This window comes from Hoplias malabaricus, chromosome 5 (genome assembly GCF_029633855.1).
Source record: "Hoplias malabaricus isolate fHopMal1 chromosome 5, fHopMal1.hap1, whole genome shotgun sequence".
NCBI lineage: Eukaryota > Metazoa > Chordata > Actinopteri > Characiformes > Erythrinidae > Hoplias > Hoplias malabaricus.
Window position 1 is genome coordinate 49887777 of NC_089804.1, and position 17597 is coordinate 49905373.

Below are 17597 nucleotides of genomic sequence, written 5' to 3' on the forward strand. Positions count from 1 at the left end.
ATTAATAAGAATCTAGTAAGAATGGTGTTGATATCTTGAAAAACGGAGTAGTGGCCCCACCATATTATTAGAATAACAAAGTGCACAAATAAAAACATTTTAAATTTTAAGAACATTAGTGTGTTGCATTGGGCACACACTAACTAAAAAACTATTTGGCACTGTACATTCAGCACTCAAAATTAAAGCTAGACATTCATGGACCTCTAGGTTATAAGAATGGGCATGGACCTTAATTTATAGAAAGTAATTGCAGTTTAATAATCACAATCACAATACTGGTCAGAATGATTGCTCTGTTTTTTATCCACAAATCATTCAGGCCTATATATTTTCTAATATTTCATATTTGGAACAAAACTCCCAGCTTTTCTGAATATAATTAAGAATGACATTGATTCTGAATTTATTTATTGTTTATATATACAGTATATATATATATATATATATATATATATATATATATATATATATATATATATTTATTTATTTTTTTAACAAAATTAAACATATCTAAATAAAAAATCTAAGTGAATTGTTTTAATGTGCAGGTCTTGAAAAAAAAAATTCAACAAACACGTAATGTTAATGAGTGACCATTTAATGATCTGTAGAAGTTAACCAACAATTTCCTTTTTTACATTTCAAAATGTCCTCACAGAGGAACAGCAAAATACACTCAGAACAATGAAATAAAATAAAACCATAAGAACATCCTAAGAAAAGTTTGCTTTTCATTTTGGTATGTTGGTTTTTAATTTATCAAATTTATAAGTGCCTTCAAAGTCTTCATGAGTCTTCACTTTGCAGTCAGTAATTTAACTGCAATACTGAGACACGTTGTTTGATTTCTGCATTGCTTTATTTCTAATTCTGTTTTGTCAGATTGCTTAATTTTTTCTTACCAAACAATGTAATTATGCTAAAAACACATTAAACAAAATCAGGATGTACATGGAAAAAAATGAGTATTTACATCTCGGATGTAAATCAACATGAAAGACACCAGCAGAAAGAGGGGAGATAAAATACAGATTTGTACAGATTTCTTTACATATTTAATATTTTTAAACAAATATTTTCTTACCACCTGTATGGCACATCTCAATATAGAGAGGCATATCTGATTAGAGACAAAACTGAATAGATAAGGGTTTAAAAAAAATGTTGCAAATACAATTTCAGGATTCATAATTCAGAACCCCAATTATGACAATCATCATCATAGCAATAATCTGACAAAGATAAAAAAAAATAGATATATAACACAAACAGAGGTAGGGGACCATAAATATATAAAACAAGGCAGAGTAAAAGCAGTGCGTTAAAAGATCCAGTGACGAGTACAAAGTCAAGTATTCAAAATAAAATATGAACTAATTTTTTTTTTTTCGTCTTTGTTTCCAAAAGAATTTGGCACTGAACTAATTCAGGTGATACTGATTATATTTATGGTTGATAGTGTTACCTTGTCCTGTTTTATAAGCAATCCACAGGGTCTCCTGACTGCTTTAAACATTTTAAAATATTTATAGTATTTACAGAGTCCCGCTTAACCTAAGTAACCTCATGTTTTGAATAGAAAGAGAAAACATTTACATACAATCCCATATTGAGGCATTAAGTGTAAACTCTATGACTCACAATAACTGTACAGTGCCTTTAAGAAAGACCAGAACTCACACTGAGGGTCGTTTCAAAAATGACATGGATGTAAATAGCTGACTGGTGACAGAATATTAGTTGCAGTATAAACAACTGATTTATCATAAGATTTTTCACTGTTTTCACAAAATGAGTTCTCTCCAGCTTAGTTTTTTTTCTTTTCACACAAGGCTGGTGACAGGAGCATGTCAAAGTAATATGCATCACTTCAATATTCAAATCTGTACAAAGTCCATATTTCCATGTTTTGATTTCCCTATCATAGTGCAACAACTGATTTGATCAATTTTTTAAGAAAATTTAAAAAATAATAAATCAACAATCATTTCAATGAGATAAGAAGCTATTGTTTCTGAGTCCCATGCCTTTTTAACCGCAAAAGATTTAATCTTTGTGTTAAAAAACCATAGATACAAACCTTCAAAACGTCACAATGAAAACATTAAAATGAATGATCAGAAAATTGATCATTGCACTCTAGATCCATTTTATAGAGTGCGCTCTCAAATGAGAGTTAAATGGTTTAATGGAATAGGAGATCAAAGAATTAATTAAGGATCTGGTGAAAGAAAAAATGAAAAAAAAAAAAATAATCCAAAGGGGAGTAAACCCATTTTTCCACAATGTGGTTCAGCTGGTGTTGGCTTACGGCTTATTTTGGAACATGGGCTCTCCCTGGAAAGTCTCACACAGATGCAATAACAATCATGAGATGTGGGGAGATGCTGGAGATGCTGCTGAGAAGGTCCGGAGCAAGATGAGACAAGTGGCTCTCAGAAAATTCACATGGAGGGAAAATTTGAACAACATAGGCTGGCTAGAGAAGAAGAGATAATTATATTATTAGTGACGTTTCCCAGCTCATGTTGTTATATTGAAATTATCTGGTAAGAAAACATTTAAATTAAGTAATAAGAAATCGATAGAGCAGGGAATTAGATTTGGCCAATATTTAATGATGATATTTTTTACATCCATCAGTACTGATGGAATGAACATGGAATAAACAAGTAGCTTTTACAACATGCATGATGTCATCATTACTATGTTAGAACCTAATAAAGTAATATTAAATAAATAGTTATTTAGTTACATGCACCTTTACATTTAGCTGTGTTCAGATTCACTCACCTGATTGGAGCCTGGGTTGGGAACATTGATAATTCCAGCTGCTTGTTTTGCCTGGAGGTATGTAATAAAGCCGGTTTTGAGAGCATGAGTCTGGTTGAAAACATCCTCTTGGTCCAGGCCACAAGGTAAAGCCAACAGTAGACAGTAATCACTCTCAACCTAAAAAATGGGTCAGAAAAATTAATTATATAATTCACTCTCTGAATTATAAATGTTTGGTAATGTTTGTCTATACGAACAATGATTTAGAAAGTTGTCATTGTAAACATAGTGTACCGTCATTCTTCTTGCAACTCCATCAAGCTGAGAAGCTTCTAGACGCATTCTCTGTGCAATACGAAGCGGGGGACCTCCCTCTGGTGGTGGCAGTGAACGATGAGCCAGCAAATTATTACCAGACACAAAGTGCAGCTGGACAGCTGCACTATCATTCTTCAGTGCTAAGTGGCCTTGCCATACTATTGGATACTTCTGTAGATAGATGAAAAAAAACCCACAAAGGATAACACTAAATGATAAATACCATTCAACGTACATCTGCGCCAATGAAACTTTAAGTGTGAAAGTGAATGACAAATCATCAGAATCACAACTGCTAAAATATTTTTAATTCACCTTCAAAAGATGCACCATATCAACTGATGGATGTCCTGCACAGTCAAGTTTTATATCTGGCCTTATTTGGGACGACATTGAAGCAGGTACTGGAAGCTGCCCTGGCACAAGGCCCTGAAGTCCTTTCTGGATAGAGGGTGACAAATCCGATTTGGGTGTAATGGTGGTTGGAGAGATGTATGATGGAGAGGCAGTCTCTCCCTGGATTCGAGATACATGTGACAAGTCCATGGAGCCTGGATGCCTTACATGTGAGATGTCAAGTTTTGTTTCACCAACTGGCCCACCCGATGTGATATGGGTAACCTTGGGCCTGTGGTCACCCTCCTGAGACCCCTAGTAATAATAAAGGATGAAAAAATTAATTTTGAAAATTTACTGGATTATTGCCCTTATCAGATTTATATACATTTGTTGTTATGACATTTAGTGCTTATATGTTCTCTTACCTGAGATTGAGTGATGCTACGGTTAGCCATATTAATCCCAATTACTGAGTGATTTGGTAGCTGGGAATGAAAGCCACGCATTTCTCTGTAGTATTCCGGAATGGAGCTTGCATTGCCAGGGAGCATCAGTGGCATTCCTTTAGGAGTGATCACAGAGCCGGAAGAATGACCAATTATTCTACTCTCTGAATGAGGAGAACTTGGCATCTTCACATCCAATGTCTTTGACGCATCTCTCAAAGACTGTGGAGAATTCTTAACTGGGGGAGTTTTGGAGGAATTTGTGGAGATGTGTGAAGAAGTTGACACTGAGGGAGGCTCTGCTGTTTGAGTATGGTGGGCTTCAATTACTCCTGGGTGTTCTGTTAATTTCTGGTGCATAAGTATACGCACATCTCTGTTGTACTGATCGAGACGCAATGTACTATGATGAATGCCTTTGTACTCAGGCTGGATTACCATGACATCTGATTGTAACTGAGGTACAGGTGGCCTACGAGCTCCCTGATGGAAATGCCGCACATCATCATCACTTGCCCCACTCACTTGGCTAGCACCAGAATGACTTGTGTGTGTTTTCAGCAGCATATCTCTGATTACTGCTGGTTGGGGTGTAGTAGATTGTTGTTGGGGACCAGACCGTGGAGAGGCAAGAGAATCTGTACGAATTACATAGTTAATTCCAGAGAGCTGTGGAGTATTCATTCTTACGTTTCCTTTGGATAAGTGATTAATGGGGACTGACTGTGTGACATTATGAGGAGGCATGATGACTGACTGCTCAGGGTGATGTATGTTTGACACATACTGAGGCAAAGACCCACTTGGACCCAGTACTACAGAGGTACTAGTAGGACAAATCTTAGAGAATGGGATGGCTGAGTTACCAGATGTCCTTGGAGAATGTGGCTCCTGTTTTGGAAGACAGATCAACCTATCATTAGGTGTACCTGGATTTGAAATATTGTTGGATTGTAAAGGGGAGGGGTGTGTACTTAAAACAGAACTTTGGCTGAATGCCTGGGGTTTTATTTCAGTTTTCACTGAAACTGATTCTGCAACCGGTGCCTTTTTGGTGTGCTGTTGCTGCAATATGGAGTGGTTATACCGCAGGATCTGAGCATTAGTACCTGACTGCTGGAATGTTTTCACTGAAGAACCCTGGGTACCAGTGTGATAGGATGATTCAGACTTATCAGAACAAGAAACATCTGGTTTTATAGAGGAAATGACAGGCTGGGCAGTGTACCCCTGGTTGCTTAATACAGAAGCTAAATGTCCTAAACCTGTGGTTGTCTGAGATCCTTTAGTAGAGGGCTGATTCAGAAGTGATTCTTGCTTTATGTGGGATTTTGAAACAGACTGTTGAAATTCAATGTCAACTGCACTGGGTGGTGGGATCTGACTTATTTTTGCAACAACACGTTGATGACCCCCTGTCTTCTGACCTGAATAACTCAGGACCATTACACCCTCTGAGGTGTTTACCCTTAAACCAGGCCCAGAGCCTGGGTTACTAGATGTGTTATCAGAAGTAGGCCGCCCCTCATCAGACATTCCTTGGTATCTGCTATTTTCATTTACAGTTAAACGATACTTCTGCTTAGGTTGAGACAGTCCTGAGCTGCGGTTGCTTAAAGAGATGCGAGGAGTGTCATCAAAATCAAAGGGAATAGGAATTCGACTGATAACTGATGTAGCAGTAGAAGAGATGACTGAATTCCCCATTTTTTCCTTAAAGATATGCAGAGTCTCTGTGGGTTGGGGAGGTGGTTGTGGATGAATCATCTGGGGCGTAACTGGTGTTATAGGGCTGGGTCTGTCTTCGTGTAGTAAAGACTTCACAACAGGTGATTTTTCATTCTGAGACATCCGAGGGTCTGCTAACGTCGTTGTAAGCACAGTGTTTGGCACAGCATTGCTATTTGAAGCAGATACATATTTTGGCTCCATTAGAATCTTTCTTAGGGTGCTAGAGCTAGGATCAATATCTGAGGCTTTTGTATCAGGGGGAACTGGAGGATTTGATGAAGCCCCCCCTACTCCTACAGCTTGTGCTGATGCAGAACCTGTGACTTTGGGTGTAGTAACTGCTTTCTCCTCTGTCCTGTTCCTCCAGTCTGGGGCTGTGTGGGGCACCTTGGCAGAACGAGCTGGTATCACGCTTAATCGAGTTGAAGGTGGGATAGATGCAGGTGCTACTGGTTCTGAGGAGGACTCTGGTGATCTAAAATATGAAGGACTATTACTTCCAGAATGGAAAGCTGATTCTTGAGGTTCTGGTTGGTCTACAGCAGGCTGTTCAGCTTCCTTGGGGGTGTCTAAAGCCACTGTTGATCCCACTTCATGTTTGCATGCTGCAGCAACTGTGACAACAGTAGCTACTGCTGATGAAGTGGCTGCTTTAGGGTTGATAGTTTGAATGTCTTCAGGAATGGACTCTGGTAGTTTAACAGCTGCAGATTCTGCTTCAAATTCTGTACCTGCTGAGATATTGATTTTTTTGTTGGCAGAAACCTTTCGACCCTTAGTTTTCTTTGGCATTTTTGGTCGTGCTCTTCCTCCTTTCTTGGGCATCTCAGACTGTGTACTGTCAATCACATTTGTTGGTTGAGATGTCTTTGTATCTGCTATCAAACCACTACATGATTCAGAATCTGTAATATTCTTTATTGCCAAATCCGTCTCTGGCTCTATAACCTCATTGGCTGTGGGCAATACCAATGGATCTGATGTAGGAAGGAGTGCTGTATATGTTGGAGGAGGTTGAAAACCATCTGCATCAGCAGAAATATCGTCAGCAGTAATTGAATCGATTGCAGCAGCAAGCTCAGTTTCACTTGCAGGATTGGCAGGCTTTTCTACATCTGTTTCCTCCTCAGGCTCTGCTGCAACAGGTGGTAGCACAGTAGAGGGCTGAGAAGCTGGTTCTTTGTATAGTGTTGGTGGTTGCTCAGCTGACAGCTTAGAAATATTTTCCACTGCTCTTTCTAGCTCCATTTGCCGGGCAAGTAGCTCAGCAGGAGGCTCTGAATCTGATAGAGAGTCTTCCTTCTCAGCTGGGCTAAGATCATCTACATCTTTGAAGTAGTTTTGTGTTGTACACACTTCTTTAACAGACATTTCTGGTTTAGTCTCCTTCATGTCCTGTTGGCAGTGTTCACTGTCCTCATCTCCAGAGGGTAAGGCTTCTTTAATAGCATCTCCACTCAAATTAATCACAAGGTTTTTCAAGTTGAGTGCCTTATCATCAGGAGCCGCCTTTGTGTTCCGGGTCAATCTCAGAAGCCTCCCTTTCACACCCCTATCAGATGTCTGTGTTTTTTCTACAGATTCTGCCTCTGCCTTCTCATCCAGTTTTTCCACAGCACATATCTTCTCAAATTGATTAAGTTCTTTCTCTCTTTTTAATGTTAATTGTTGCTTAATGCCTGATAGTGTATTGGCAATTTTAGAAAGAGTCTCATCTTTTGCTTTGTCATGAGTGTCCAAGGTTTCAGGGACAACAACTAGACTGAATACTGTGTTCTGTGACTGTTTATCTGTTTTTCTGTTTTGTCCAGCTTTAACCACTGATTGTGCCTTTCGAGGAGAGCGCCATCCCTCTGTAACTTTAGTGACTTCGCTACTGCTACCTGACTCTTTGCTGTCAGTGTCTTCACCTTCAGAATTTTTTATCTGCTCCACCTTCGCTGGAGACATATCATCTCCTTTTCTGCGTGTCTTGGGTGGGCGACCTCTTCTTGTGATAGTTGGTGTTGTGAGGATTTCGTGTTGAACAGACTCTTTGTCAGTAGCTCGTTTCCGCATTGAACGTGAGGATTCAGCAACATCTTTCCCTGGCTGTTGTTGGGCCTCATCCTCTGGTGGTGTTGCATACACTGAACGGACATTGCGCCGCTGCCGTGTTCTGCCATGTGTCAAAGTTGAGTCAGTGGCCTGCTCCAGATCTGTTGCTTGAAGAGGAGATTTTGAAATTTTGGAATCAGCTAGGACTTTTGCAGACTCTCCTCTTGGTGATGATGCCCTTTTTAGCTTTTCTCTGTCAATGCGTTCACTTTTCCGGATAGCTGGTTTCTCAGGGCTAGTAGGAGTAGCTGCAGCTGTTAATGAATTTATTATTGCAGATGGGCTTGCTTTTGCCTTTTTATTCTTTGGTTGTTTCCGTGTTGGCTGTTTTCGTTCAACCTCAGGTTCAGAGACGGCTACCTGCATATTCAACGATGACTCCAGAGTTTGGTTAGAATTACACTGAAGCTGCTCCATTTTATCTTCTGAAAGCTCTGCCTTAAATGTGTCCTGAACATCTTTCAGCTTAGGTGAACGGGACTCTGCAGTCTCAGGCTCTAAATTACTTAAGGACGCACCAGGAGTGGGTGGCTTTACATCAAGGTTCTGCTCTTCAGGTAAGATATTTGCAGCTGTTCCTCTAGATTCACAGCATTCCCCTCTAGACTCTGATTCTACTCTGTCTTTAAGAGGCATGGTTACTGGGATAACTGCTTTAATGATGCTCACTGAACTGGGCAGTTGAGGGGCATTTGTCTGAGTTTCTGCTAAATTCCCATCCATATCTGGGGCCATAGATATTTCTGTTGATGTAGTTGGCCAGGTTGGCTTCTCCTGCTGCACAGATGCCTCTGTGGAGGCGAGGGTAGAGCGAGGTGCCAGTGAAGTAGGACTCACCGATTTAAACTCATGCACAACTTCAGGCCGATCAGGGGATTGCATTTGCTCTTGATCAAGTGCTAAATTTTTCTCAACTGTCTCAGTCACAGTAACTTTGTCAGAAGTGTGCAGCTCTTGGTCTTTTTTTTGCTGTAGCTCCAAGAAACGGTTACGGAATAGCACTACAGGCTCTTGCAAAATATCGGTTCCTCCTACTACAGCCTGTTCCACAGTGACACTAGTCTTACCATTATCTTTATCTGTTCTGACCTCAGGATCATTGTCTTTACGTTCAAGATGTTTAAGTCGTCTTGAGTCCTGTTCAAAGATAGAGCTGTGAAGAAAACGAGATGCAAATAATTCCTGGCGCTCTTGTTCCTCTGGCTTAGAGACTTCTTTTTTGTCATCATGTTTTCCTTCTGAGGTAGACCGAATTTTCTTTTTCTTCATATACCAGGATGGAATAGGTCTAGGTGTGGGCTCAATTTTCTCCTTGTCAGTGCTAGTCTGAAAGCTTGTAAACCTTGAGTCATAGCCAAGGAAAGACCAGTTGTCCTCCCTTGATGAAGAAAGGGACTTAGCACGCTCAAGTAAGGCTTTTGTGTCTGGTGTTATTGTCTTATCCAGAGCAAATTCATAGAACTTGTTTTTTTCTAAGGATCCTAAAAGTCTTCCCTCGCTTTCTCTTCTGAAGGCAGTGTCCAGCCTTGGTGAAAGATGTCTGATATCGACTTCATCATCTTCTGAGTCAGACTGAACCTCTCCAGGTTCCAGTTCACGTACAATGCGCTTTCTAATGCTCTCACGCTTTACAACGCTGCTTGGAAAGTTCATTTCAATTTTCAGTGTATCTTGTTTCATTTTTCTCTCCCAACACAACTCCTCTTCACCAAGCAGTGATTTCTTAACCTTGAACAACTCTCCATCTGTGACAGGATTGTCGTCATTGTATTTTAATCCATCTAATTTGGAGACCATTTTACTTTCTCTTTTTGGTGAATGTCTTATCTCTTGGTCAGTAACTAAATGTACAGTGTCAGCAGATGAGTCCTCAGCAACTAATACAGGGGTAAGTCTCTTTTCAGTTTCATCATTTAACTGCCTGGAACTCCAACACTTGCGCTCCATATTTGTGCTGAAATCATAATCAAATGCCTCTGACTTCTTTTTCTTGAGAGGAGGTGAGCCATTAATGACATCTTTAGGGGGTTTACCTACCTCATGTACAAGATTTCCCCGCTCAAAATCTTCAGCATCAATGCTAGGTTTATCCTCAATTTTATCTTTTGTGTCACTCTCTAGCAGCTGCTGTTGAAGACGACGGCTTTTCTCCATTTGTTTTCTGCAGCTCTGGGAGTGGTCAAGGAGTAATCTTTCTATGTTGTCCACTGAATCTTTATCACATAAAGCAGGGTGACCTTCTAAGTTGCTTTGTTTTAAGTGCTGCTCTCGTGAGTTTTCCATTTCAAAGTTTCTGTCATCAGACAATATAGGATTGAGACAAGACTGACTCTTGCCTCCAAACTCCTGAATATTCTGTTGATCACTGTTAAAAGAATGTGTTGCCTCTTCTGCTAGTTCTGTAAGTCGAAACTGAAGGTCAGGACTGAGACCAAGATCTTTGCTCACTTCTGGTCCATTACCTGTGTTATTTCCAGTTACCAGTTTATCTGTCTTAGCATTTTTGTTCTCCCGTTTGAGACTCTCCATTTGACAGAGTTTCCTATCCTCATCTACTCCCTTAGACAAGAGACATTCACTCAGCCTCTTAAGTCCAAATCCCCCTTCATCTTCCCCCGGTGTTATCCGTCTCAAGCGGTTCGCCTTTGCACTTGTTTCATCAAAGCGCCTCTTTCGGGCAGCTAAGCGATCAGTATCTACAGAATTATCAAAAGCTGGCTCAGTTTTAAAGTATTGTCTCCCTTTGCTTTTTCCTTCTTTGTCCACAACCTCTACATGGCTGGGCAAACATTTATCTTTAGAAACTTTTCCATGTTTAAAGGCCTCCCTATTTTGAGTTTCTATTCGGAGGGGCATACTTTTGTGGTCAGCTGAGTAGAGTGGGGGTGGAGACTTGACAGGATCACTGCCAGTTTTTCCCCTTTGTTTCTCAAGTACTGTATGGTCCATAAATTTCCCTTCTTTTTCCTTTACTCGTGTTAGCTGGACAACACAAGGCGGAAGATCTAACCTTGCTTTTCCAGAATCTTTCTCTTTGAGCTGGAATTTGCTAGAATTATGTTGAACAGTATCAGGACTAGCTTCTCTGTCCGGTTCAGGTTCTGTTTCAGATGATGGAACACTAGGAGGTGCATTTTTTAACTTCCTCAACTTTTGTTTCTCACTTTTGTCTTTGTCTCCTTTATCCTTTCGTACAGCACGCCTTTCTTTTTCGCCCCCATTTCCACGTTCTGCTTCAAAAACTGGCCTTTCTTTCTCAAGTTTATCATTTTTATTGTATCGATCCAAACGAGTTCTGTCTGGCTTATCAAAGCGTGGTGGTGAAACTGAGCTGCAGCTGCCACTTCGCTCAGAGGAGCGACTATAAATATGATGCTCAGTGTCACTAGGTAGTCGTTCAGAGAGGGAGGGGGAACCAGTAGGGCTAGCAGCACGACGCGGATGAGATGGACTTTGGCTGTGTTCAGTTGTCCGTCGGCCATGATCACGTTCTCGATCTATTTCAAACCGTTCTCTATCTCTGTCACGTTCTCGCTGCATATAGCTGTATTTTCGAATGTCTTGCTCATAAGGATCTCTGTAATCCCTGTATTCTCTAGGTTCTTCGTAATAACGTGGATCATAGTAGTCTGTAGAGTAGGGATCCCATTCTGTGTAAAACTCTCTACTTCTGGCAGGATATTTGCGACGTGGATCCTCTGTGTAGGTTCCAGGAGTGCGCACATTTTCATAATATGCCCTCTCTGTGGGGAATTCATGATATGATGGCCGGCGGTCATCTCTGTGAAAAAAAGAAAGAAGGTCTAAGGTGAAAGTATGTTTCAGTGACAAAACATAATTAAGCTTACATGTAGAAGCATAATAAATTTAAAATGCCTCAAGCCAAAGAGTATCGCTCACCGTCGTTCTGATAGAATGTCATAAAAATCCCTAATGTCCTGTCCAGATGCTTGCATTGAACGGTAGAAAGCCATTTGACTTTCATGATTTGCAAAGTCAACCTGAAAAATTGATTTTAAATAATTAAGTCATGACAAAATAATACAAAAATATGATTTAAAAAAGGAAATAAAAAAGCTTAATATACATTTATTAACCAAATATATCTATGCACCTTTATTTTGTTACCCCCAATCTTCCAGCCCTTGGTTTCTTTAACTGCAGCTTGTGCACACTCTATATTATTATACAAAACAAGAGCCATTCCCTTTAATCGGTCAAACACAACCTAGAAAGAGAGAATTTAATAATGAGAAATATACAAAAATAAGATACATAACATACAAAGATTAAAATGAAATTATTCCTCAGGATGACTATATACCTTAACAACATGACCATAACGGCAAAAATGCCTTGTAAGGTATTGTTCTGTAATGTTAGATGCCAAGCCATCCAACCATACACATGTGGTGGGCATACTTTTGCCAAATCCCAGCTGTAAATAGACAAACAAACAAATAAGATGAAACTGTCTTTACTTCAGTTATACAGTTATAAAAGGATCTCAGGCTCCACAATACCTTATATGTGTTTTATCCTCACCTTTAATCTATTATTCCCAAGGTATTCGCCATCCATTTTTTTAATTGCTTTGCAGACACTAGCAATGTCACAGTACTGCAAAAAGGCATACTGTGGGGCACCATTTACCTTCTTTATATCAATGTCCTACAGAAGATACAAGAACATGTATCAACATTACATAATATTTTAACTAAATAGATTTTCTCATTAAAAACTATTAATATTTTTTTATACGAGACCATAATATTTTAAGAAGAGACTTGAAGCAGTACAAATTCAACTTACAACAATCTCTCCAAATCGCTGAAAAATATTAAGCAGGTCATGATAAGTTGTAGTCTTTTCTAAATTTCCAATAAACAGCGTCCGTGTAGCTTTTGGATGGAATTCATCAATTCGTTCATCTAGTGGCCGAAACTCATTCTCACTTTCTGTTTCTACAACACATTGGAATGTTTAAGAAAAGAGTTAGACAAGGCAATGTTGTCTTTGTAGTAGTTCAAACATAAATTAACACAGAGTGATAAATTAAAACAAACAATAATAAATAAACAAGTGTAAATAATTACCCTTCATTTTGAACATTAAGTTAGTAGTATGAATGCACTACGAATGTGATCTACAACATAAAACGATTTCACAAAATATGTCAAATAAGATTTGAAAATAAAACAAAAACCAACAACAACTCACCAGGGCCTGTCCAAGCAGTAACATCAATCTGCATCCCAAAAAAGAGCTTCCCCTTTGATGCACTAAGAGCTTTCTCCTGATCCTCTTGCTGACGAAAGAAGACAAGTCCATATCGTTCTTCAGAGGCACCATGAATCTGTACTGATGTCACTTTGCCATGTTTCTTGAACTCATGGAAAAGACCATCTTTCAGGCTTGTATCTACAATTCGGAAATGTTGAATCAGGACTAATTTTTATATAAATCAACACATTTCGCAAAGATTTGCAAGCAATGTGAGAAAGCATACCACACAATGTTAGCTTATTTAAAATGGATTGTGCATTTCAACAAAGTTAAGGTTAAATGACAATAAAAAGTGGGCAATGCAAAAAAGCGCAGAAATTAATTCAGCTTGTCCCGCTACCACAAAAATCCTAAATATACATTTATCCCATTTTAAGCAAGACTTTACCTGTAGAGCGCACAGGGAGGTTTTGCACCTTGATGCCAAAGCTTTTACGAGGCTCGTCTTTGTCCAGTGGAGGCAGGGGTTGGGAGGAAGGAGCAGGTACAGCAGCTGACTGAACAGATCGAGCTGGGGACTCACCACTAGAGCTGCTACTGGAATCACTAGTGACAAAGCACAAAAAATTAATAATAATAATAAAATACTAGTTTGAAAGCAAAATGTATAATAGCAAGCATTGAAAACTTACATTTTTAATTTCAGATCAAATCGTATAGAAGAAATGTGACTTAAAGATCTATCTTCATTCACAAAAATCCCTTTAGTACTCTATTAGATCGGGTGATATACTGACAAATATTTTAAACAGAACACGAACATGAAAAATTCTGAGCCACTGTCTTACTACTGTCTTAGCAGTAGTAGTTGTAATTGTATTTATATATCTGTTTGTTTGTTTACTTACTTACTTGTTGTTTTAGGTTGAAGTATAATTGGAAGAAAACTTTTTTAAAAATGTGTGAAAATAGAATTATGAGGCAACTGCTTTTAACCTTCAATGCCATTTAGAGTGTAATGCAGTTTATCACCGCTGAGTGGCATTATTGCCTAAAATAGCCAGAAATGCTCACAAACTGGAAAAAAAGCCCAGCCAACGAACATCTAATCTTTGAATCTTTCTATATTTGAGGCATTACAGAGATTCAACACTAAGGCCCAGATTAAGCTCATTACATAAACAATGTGGAAAACACAAAAAGCTATAGTATTATAAAGTCAAGGTGTACAATGAATTATTAAGTAAAAATAAAGAAACCAATAAATTATTATTGCATGTACATTGCATTTTCTAGCTGTAACTTGTTGCATTTGGTTTTAGGTTTTGCCCTGGTAGAGTAAAGTGATCTGCTGAAAGCATGGCTAACTCTAGATTTTGAAAACAGCTTAGTTATTGAAAGCAGGTTGATTATGTTTTGAAAGAATACACCAATCACCAATATTAATATTTCATCCTTTTTATCTACACTTAACTTTTCATTTTTATCTTTTTATCTACCTACAACATAGGTGCACGTTGTACTTTGACAGTTACAGACTGTAGTCAATCTGCTGTTCTGTATACATTTTTATCCCCCTTTAATTTTTCAATTATCAGGATAACCACAGAACAGGTATCATTTGGGTGTTGGATAATACTTATCACTGCAGTGACACTGACGTTGTGGTGGTGTGTCAGTGTGTGTTGCTCTGATAAGTGTGGATCAGACACAGCAGTGCTGCTGGAGTTTTTAAACCTCTCAGTGTCAATGATGGACTAAGAATAGTTAGTCCATCACAAAACAAAAATATCCAGTCAACAGCATCAGGTGACCAGCAACAGACAAGCTACTCTCTGCTTTTGCATTTAAAAGGGGGATTCACAAGGTAGGTGTGGCCACTGAGTACAGTCACACTGATGGGTCTGATATTTTCATGCTCACTACCAAGCTAAAAATGCAGTGCTAAAAATTGTCCAAGCATACCTGCACATTGGTGGCACTCATCATCAAAGTGTAAGGTAAAAGGTGGCCAAAAAGGATACAAAACCACAGCTGGATAACAGATTTTAATTACCTACAATGTGCTTGTATATTGTAATAAAATTACCATAAAATTTTACATTACCATACCATAAAATTAAATAAAAGTATATAATGGATGATATGCTATGAAGAAAAAAGCATATGCCATTTTGTGGATACATGTAGCTACATATCTCTATATTCAAGCTATGCTGTGCAAATGTTATAAAGCAATTTACCATAAGAATGAATAAAAACAGTAAATAATGCACAGTAAGAAATGTGTTTAGAATGCTGACATTGGCTTGACATAAAACTATGTACGCAACCTGTATGTTAAAAATATAATTTAAGAACTGTTACCATTTGATTTTTTTTCCAATATTTATTTCATACTGACAGCTATATATAAAAATCCTAATAATGTTAAAATGTCATTTAATAATGTCATTTAACATAATCTAGCAATTAAAATACAGTCTTAATCCATGTGTTACAAATCGAAGCAAGAAATTGGTGTTTGATGATATACCAACGTGTGTTGTCCCTATATACAGTATATTTTTAATAAATCAGAAATATAAATTAACATATTAATGTATATGTTAGTGTTGCACCGATACGGACAGAGTTTCAGTGCTAATACTGGAATTTACACAAAGTATTGTTATTGGCTGTGCAAGTAGTTACTGATGTGCATTTTGGCTAATAAAAAACTAGCTCTTAGTGTCAAATGTTCCTATCACACATCACAGACTCAGATTTTTCAGAACTAATCCAACTAACTATATACTGATTTTCAGCTGTCTACACTTAACCATTTACAAAAAAACACCAAACAAACTACACCCTACTCTGTCCAGACTGTTTACACCGGGAAGACACTGCCCCACACAGCCCCAGAAAGCTTAAACAGTGTAATTTCTGAATGTATATATGTTGAAACGTAATATATTTTAGATAGCTGTAAAAGAAGTGTAAGTAATAAAAGGCATGTTTTAGTCTTTGAGTCAGCACAAGCCACTTATTAACTTTCATTTATTCACATCATGAGTATGTGGTAATGAAGCAGTTTTTACTGGGGGATTATGAGGCTATATCAGCCGATACTTCAACACCAGGTAGCAATATCGGTATTGTAAGGGAAAAAGTGGTATCTGTGCATCCCTACTGTGTGTACCAATTTCAAAATATTGTGTGTTGTAAATGAGTCTAGGACTGTTCTACAGTGATGTAAAGCTACATGATACAGATTGTTTTCACCAAGGAAACTGTCATAAATAACCACCAAAACCATTAAAACGACCAGAATTAAACATGACATAAAAAAAATAATATAAAGGTAAAATAAATGTGTCAAAATATTACTGATAATGTGGACAGACAGACAGCATAGATAACATGAAAGTGAAAAATGGTGAGTTTTAAACTAAGAAATGAAAAAGAACATTTTTGGGAATCACCTCACAAAAGCCAATCTGTGATGTCATAGGGAATGATGGCATTTTCAGGTCATTCTCACTACCAAGTCATGATCTGATGCATCCTTGTTATTTTGGGAAGAGTGTTACAATATCCGGGTAGTTTAACCAGTCTTGAATTTTGTATTCTAGTAAGAACATAAAAATGTAAGAAGACGCAAGAACGCAATTTGAAAAACGGACAGATTTCCACAGACAGTGTGTGACTCTAGAGAACACACGGTGACCTAGGTTGTGAAGTTAAGAAAAGGGAATGGATAGCAGGCCAGTGGTGGAAGATCTAAGGGTACAGGAGGTTCTATAGGGCTGAAGAATGTCTGACAGGTAAGAACCCTCCAAACACCAAACGTCATAAAAACGCTGTTTTTTTTGGAGCTAAATCTGTTCAGTCTGTAATGGCCTTTATTTAACCTCTGTTTGGTCTGTCTGATTTGGTCCAAATTTAGCCCAACACAGCTTTTTTTTCTCTCAGATCATTTACCACATTTTAAGCAATTCTTGATGTAGAGGGACATCTTTTTACAGACGTAAAAACAATGTTTAGATGACTGAGACGGCTAAATGAATGCCACAGAGAAGAGGGTTACAGAAACAAGACTTTGAAATTAATCGTGAATGAGCTTTTCAGCAGCAGACAGAGAGAGAGATCTGATTTTTGCTATGTTCCCTAAATGGAAGAATTAATTTCTAATGAGGGAGTTAACAGGTTGATCAAGTTTAAGCACGGAATCAAGGATAACCTCCAGGTTACAATTTGCACTGGAAGGAGACACAACAACATCACAGAGAAAGGGAACAACAACAGAGTGAAAGATAAGGCTTTGAACTGATAAGAATAAATTCAGTTTTATTACTGGTTTTAATATTAATGTGTTATTATTCATAAAATGTCTCATTTCTGAGAGACACATTTATGAGTTATAGAGCGGTGGTCTAGTAATAGACTCAGTCCATAGATTAATTTGGGTGACTGTAAAAATCCAGATTAAACCGACAAACGATTTGGCAGAGGAGGTGAATGTAAATTACAAACAGCAAGGGTCCCAGCACAGAGCCTTGAGTGACAGTTGATGTGAAGGAGCTATAACTACTGAGAGTAACATACTGCTTCTGGTCAGACAGGTAGGACTTGAACCAATAAAGGGCAGTGCCAACATTTTTAACATAACAAGCTTTC

At 38.3% G+C, this 17597-nt stretch overlaps 1 protein-coding gene across 1 annotated transcript in view; it reads right to left on the minus strand.

Annotated features, from left to right (window-relative positions):
* Window positions 1-611: 611 nt before the first annotated feature.
* The window catches only part of spen (spen family transcriptional repressor), a 35057-nt gene continuing 18071 nt past the window's right edge, over window positions 612-17597 (minus strand). Inside the window, exons 4-15 of the mRNA XM_066671338.1 lie at window positions 13384-13541; window positions 12930-13130; window positions 12522-12673; window positions 12255-12380; window positions 12034-12147; window positions 11824-11937; window positions 11610-11710; window positions 3861-11490; window positions 3412-3747; window positions 3073-3267; window positions 2797-2955; window positions 612-2482 (exon numbers count right to left, since the gene is read on the minus strand). Of these exons, the coding sequence (XP_066527435.1) occupies window positions 2351-2482; window positions 2797-2955; window positions 3073-3267; window positions 3412-3747; window positions 3861-11490; window positions 11610-11710; window positions 11824-11937; window positions 12034-12147; window positions 12255-12380; window positions 12522-12673; window positions 12930-13130; window positions 13384-13541 (9418 nt within the window). The 3' untranslated portion in view covers window positions 612-2350. The remainder of the gene's footprint in view (window positions 2483-2796; window positions 2956-3072; window positions 3268-3411; window positions 3748-3860; window positions 11491-11609; window positions 11711-11823; window positions 11938-12033; window positions 12148-12254; window positions 12381-12521; window positions 12674-12929; window positions 13131-13383; window positions 13542-17597) is intronic.